Genomic DNA, 5,682 nt, shown 5'->3' with positions numbered 1-5,682 from the left:
TGGGATGTACATGATGTCTGCTCTTATATTTAAAATCAGTTTTTTTAGACTTTTAGCTATGATGTTTGCCTGATGTGTACAGAGTTTTTAGACATTGGTTATGTTCCACTAAACTATTGTGAAATCAAGAGTTTTAACATCAGTTTTTATATACAAGTGATGTCCGTTTTGAACTGAATTTAAATGACCACCCTGTTTTTGCTTGAAACCAAAATGTACTAAATATAAATGCAAATAGGTCATGTCCATACAACCAATAAGTCATGTCTATAAAACCAATAGATCAAAAAAACAAACACATATATATATATACACATATATCCACTTCTCCGATTTCAAATCCAAAAAACTAGGTACCTAGCTACCAAATACAATCCACCATCCAACCAAGCACAATTTCTCCGAGTACAATTCTCCATGTGTTTTGTGTCTCTGAAGCCAATCATTACAACAATGCAACGAATCATGAGCATCCAGTTGATCTCAATGATATTGATCTGACCGTGTGTATCTTTTTAGAGGTGTGGACAACCTTAACTCCATGTAAACGGCCAAGTGATTGACGTCTCTGGTCTATGATAGAAAATGTTGCACTGATGATTGCTTGGCTTCCTGCAACAAAAGAAAGGATGAAAAGCATCAGCACAGGGCACCTTATACTTTCTGTATTGATAAATGAATTAGAATATGATATATGTCCAACATTGTATACAGCAGATTTCAACCAAATTTATACCCACATAATCATGGTGTAAATTAATATTATTGCGTAAATCCATGATGAGTAATCTGCACCCTTCAGATTAAAAAGAACCAGATAACAGAAATACATACAATTCTTTTTAATTAAAAAACAAAAAAAGAAACAACTAGTAGAACACTAGACCTCAGATAAATGAGGATCTAAGAGGAAAACAGAACAAAACACTTACAGATATAGTTTGAGGCATTGTAAAAAAGCCCAAATCCCTCAGCAAAGAAAAGAATTGTCTGGTACAACAAAACCATGCAATCCCTTAGCAAAAAAAAGAATTGCTCTGGTCCTGTAAATTGTAGAAGTTATATTAAGGTGAAGTGCAAAGTACCAGTAGTAAAGAATTGATTATATTAACTGTGAAATAATTGATATAACATTGAGGGATGCAGAGACATAATAACTGATCTGGTAGCTACTAATGTGATTCTTCGATGAGTAAGCTGCTTGACCATATATGCCAGTATCAATGCATGATAAATCATCAAGGTAAAAGCAATCTGCAAAAGAATATACCTAATCTGCAAAAGAAACAAAAATCCCATTAGGAGCCCACAGTTTTATAAAATTAAATATACCTAATTACCATGTTGCTACTGATAGATAATTCACTATTTATGAGTTTTCCATTACGTGTTTGGTAGAATAATAATCTAATCTTTTATATTGATATTGCATGAATTTGGCTGAATATGTAATTTTGACGCAAAATACCATTTAGCCTTACTGATGTAGTGTCTATAGTTACGCAGCACAAGGTCTGTTCGGTCATCCTCAAATTACATCTATGTATTATATGCATCTTCAAATATAGGAACCTGTAGTTTCATTAGACACCTGACTTCGCTTTTGGCTAGGGCATAAGCCAGATAAATGATTTTAGTTCAAGAAGTAATGCAACTAATGACATCAGAAGGCAATCTTCTAAAGCTTTTACATACACAGCAAGGTCATCAGAAGATATGCATCAAAAGACAAGCACGGAGACTATTACTTCATCCAGTTATTCATTTATCAGGACAAATGATCCCAATGTAGAATTAAGGAGTGTTTCCATCTCATATAATTTTGGCTCGCATTAATTTTATTAACTCTGCCTTCACTTTGTTAGTTTGTGGAATTATGAAGGTTTCTCTAAACCCATATAGCAGGGCTCGCAACCAAGTTGCAGCATCTCTCTGTCTCTCATATTCTGGCAGGCTTGCTGTAAGCTACTATGTACCGACTTTTTATTTGCTTGAGGGCTTTCTTAAATTGTGAACTCTTACAGTACTGATATGCATTTATGCGATTCTATCACTACTCAGGTAATGCTTACTTCTTATTTATCAATATACACTTGATATTCTTCCCAACGACTTGTACATTGAAATATATATGTTAACAATATATGCAGGAAATTTAATCTAATATCCAATTTCCACAAAACAAATACAATTTAACTTACAAAGACCTTGTAAAATTAGGTTTCAGCTCAGGAAAATGCATCTAATTCTATAACCTCGGGACAGATATGCACCGAACAAAATCTTATAACAGAGCTATACACAATCAAATTGAAACAAACCTCTTCAAGCTCGCTGAAACCTCTTGAAGCCTCCAAACCTCCAGATCTGTTCAAAAATGAAAAACCCAGATATAAAATTTGAACAAAGAAGGAACCCTAATTACAAATAAACAAAACCCAATCGAAATAAATAAAGCATGGTCAAGAAATTAGGCATTCTCGAAGCTGGAGCTTGATTAATTGAAAATTCATCCAATTTGGGGTTCAATTGGACCCCTAATTGAAATTGGGCCGAGTTATAGACAGAGAGATGTGACAGAGATGTGAGACAGACACGAGAGAGATGCGGCGGCGGCGAGAGGCGGAGATTTTGAGGGAGTCGGGAGTGAGTGAGTGAGTGAGAGGTGAGATATCGGGAGTGACGGAGTGGGTGAGATGTTGGAAAGAGGGGGAGATGTTTTTGTTCAGTGTGGGGGAAATATTTTTGGTTAAGTGTGAAATGTTTGTGAAATAAAGGGGGCAAAGCAAGCCCGCGTGTTTTTCAGTTTTTTTAAAAATTTGAATTAACAACGGGTATAATTTAAACCGATGTCTAAGAAAAAATGACAACAGTTATGCTCTGAACCGATGTTTATTTCACGAATCTCATTTTTTAAAAATAACTATTAAGATCGTTTATTTTCTCAACAGATGTCTAAATTTCACGATAACATCGATTAAAAAAAACTGATGTCTGAAATGAACTTAACACCGGTCGTCTGAGCAACCGATGTCTAAGCACCGATGTCGTAGGCAGTAATTCTAGTAGTGAGAGTAAGTAGATAATGCTTCATCAGTGAGTCCAATACTCTTAATCATACCATCCTTGAAACACTTGATAACTGAAGGCTTGTCATGAATTTCAACGCCAATATCAGTGATCCATTCTTCCACCATATCTCTGAAAACTTCATTATGCTTTCTACCAGTTGAGATGATCTTGTTTCTTACCACAAACAATTCAGTCAGAGAGAGATCTCTAAGGAACTGACTAGACACATGCTTGAGTCCATGGCCTTCTCTTTGTAGTTCGAATGAGATGTTTACCATCCATCCTCTCCTGGGAAGAACAGCAATAGATACAGTAGAGATGATATAATTTAATACCTCATGATAGTCATGTAGATCTTTGTCGTTGTTCCTGAAGGAATCAAAGATATCTTTCACTTCTGCATCATCATTCTCTTGATTGACCTCTGGAAAATCAAACACAGCCCTGACAGCATCCCACTCTTCTCCTTCCTTATGTAAGTTGGCTTGCCTCCTTTCCCTTCGTATCCGTCTTTGATTTTCTAACTTTTCCCTTGCTCTCCTTTGCTCAGCATGTTCTCTGGAGACTTCAGCAATATCCTGAGGGTTTGCAATTTCATACTCTTCAGCAGGGAAAATATCATTATGATATGCAAGTTCATCAGCAAAGACTTCATTTTGAGGGATTTCTCCTTCCTCCAGATCATCATCAGCTCCAACCATCCTAATCACCCGATCATTGTCTACAAACTCAAGAATATATTCATCATGCTCATAGCTTGATTGACCTCGAAGAGTAGAGTCAATAAGCTCTTTAGATACTCCAGTGATCATCTTCTTTCCTCGTGCTTTTTCCACTGCTCTCTCCCCCTCAATTGAGTAATCCTCTCTTGAAAGTTGAGAAGCCAGTAGCTTAGCTTCGAGAGTAGCCAACCTTTCCTCCATTGTAGATTTCAATTCAACTAACTCCTCCCACAGAACAAGATTCTCAGCTTCTAAGTGTTGAACTTTAAATTTCGAAGCTTCAAATTCTATCATAGATACAGTTGGAATAGTTGTGTCAAATGTAGGTTGAGCTGTAGGGTTCTCACTAGTTCGTTCTGTAGGTGTTTCTCTCGTTTCACTCATAGATTGGACACTCAGTTGGGTAGAGGGAGTCTGTTTAGCATGTTCTGTTGGTGTTTCCCTCTCACTCAAAGAAGTTTCAGCATCTATAGTGGATGTACCTGCAGAAGAAATCTTCTTAGCCTCTTCTAGAGAGGTCACAGAAGGTGCAATGAGGGTTCGTGAGCCCTCGTCCTCAGTTTCCTCGTCAGATGAATCTGATTCATAAGAAACAAGTCGCCAACTACGCGAAGGTAGTGAGTCCTTAAGTGGATCCTGAGCTTGAATCTCAGGGTGGGTAGACAATGGGCTCGAAGGATGTGATCCTTGAATAGGCGAAGCACCCTGGTTTCCCACAACTGCCACTGACGGCGAACGACTTTGTGACAAGTCCTCGGTAACTGGCAGACTTCCTGATATGAAGGGCTCAGAAACAGATTGTCGTTCACCTTCGAGAGGTGAAGAGTCCCGTGAGGGATCTGGGAGTGCTCCTCCCAGGGGGGTAGACGAAGGTGGAGATTGTGGCAAATCACCTAAGTTTCCCCCAGAAGCCGGTGAAGGCGCTTGACCTTGAATAGGATCTAAAACAGCAGTGTCTATCCCTGACATGGACGACAAAGTGTTTGCTACCGTCAATTCTTCAAATGTGTGTGCAACCTCACTGTGCATTGATAGATTATTTGGCTGAGGTGGTGAAGAAGTAGACAGTACTACAGATGCCTCGGGTTATATTCTCCTGACTTGACTAGGAGACAGAGCTGCAGAATCAGAAACATCTTCCTTATGTTGTCAAATTCACTGACATGTGCAGAGAGTGTAGAGAGTGAAGTGAGTGGATTGAGATCCAGTAAATTTTGAACCCAATTTTCAGGTGCACTAAATGAGAGATTATCGGGATCAGTAGTAGGCATACCTGATTGAAGTACTGGATTGTATGTATTTGAAAAGAGTTCATCAATATTCAGCATCTCATTCTGATTGGTTGCAGCTTCAGTGGATTGGACAGGGACCTCCAATTCATCCTCAGAATCAGTGGTGTTGTCCTGCATGGAATCCTCTCCTTCAGATTGAACTTCATGTTCAGAAGAGTCTTCTGCAGCATCCTCAACTATGATCTCCTCTTGCTCTACTTCAGCATTCTGAGCCTCAGGAATGTCCATTTGATTAATTGGTCAGGTTCTGGCTCTGCTTGTTGTTCAGGAACCTCTTCAGCAATCATCTCAGCAACAGCAGGTTGAACATGTGGTGGAGGCACATTCTGGTTGTTAAGAAATTCTTGCATTGCCTCAGGGAGAACCACTTGTTCATTGTTGGTATACTTCTGATGATGTTCCAGCATAGAAATGACTCTCGTAGTCATGAAACTGGATATGATATTGTCTGCATTTGGGTAGACAGCACGCTCAGCCGGTGTCAGCATTTTACTCTGCACTATTTGGAAGAATCGAGGATATAAGAGCACGTGTCTAGCTTTCCTCAGAGAGTCCCGAAAAGCTCTCATTATCAAATGACCCAAGTTGATCCTTGT

The 5,682-nt window shown here is 38.7% G+C and overlaps 1 protein-coding gene and 1 long non-coding RNA gene across 2 annotated transcripts; both read right to left on the bottom strand.

The window, feature by feature from the left end:
- Positions 1–224: 224 nt before the first annotated feature.
- On the bottom strand, positions 225–2,605 carry LOC135150127 (uncharacterized). The gene is made up of 3 exons (XR_010288435.1): positions 2,322–2,605; positions 933–1,043; positions 225–612 (listed from the first exon to the last, which is right to left on the bottom strand). It is a non-coding gene; the product is annotated as an uncharacterized LOC135150127 (long non-coding RNA).
- A 686-nt stretch (positions 2,606–3,291) lies between these two features.
- On the bottom strand, positions 3,292–4,823 carry LOC135150461 (uncharacterized). The gene is made up of 2 exons (XM_064086772.1): positions 3,408–4,823; positions 3,292–3,360 (listed from the first exon to the last, which is right to left on the bottom strand). The coding sequence occupies exons 1-2, from the start codon at positions 4,821–4,823 to the stop codon at positions 3,292–3,294; spliced, it is 1,485 nt and encodes a 494-aa protein (XP_063942842.1).
- Between the last annotated feature and the right edge of the window lie 859 nt (positions 4,824–5,682).

Source organism: Daucus carota, chromosome 2 (genome assembly GCF_001625215.2).
Source record: "Daucus carota subsp. sativus chromosome 2, DH1 v3.0, whole genome shotgun sequence".
Lineage (NCBI taxonomy): Eukaryota > Viridiplantae > Streptophyta > Magnoliopsida > Apiales > Apiaceae > Daucus > Daucus carota.
This window is presented reverse-complemented; position numbering and strand designations above follow the sequence as displayed.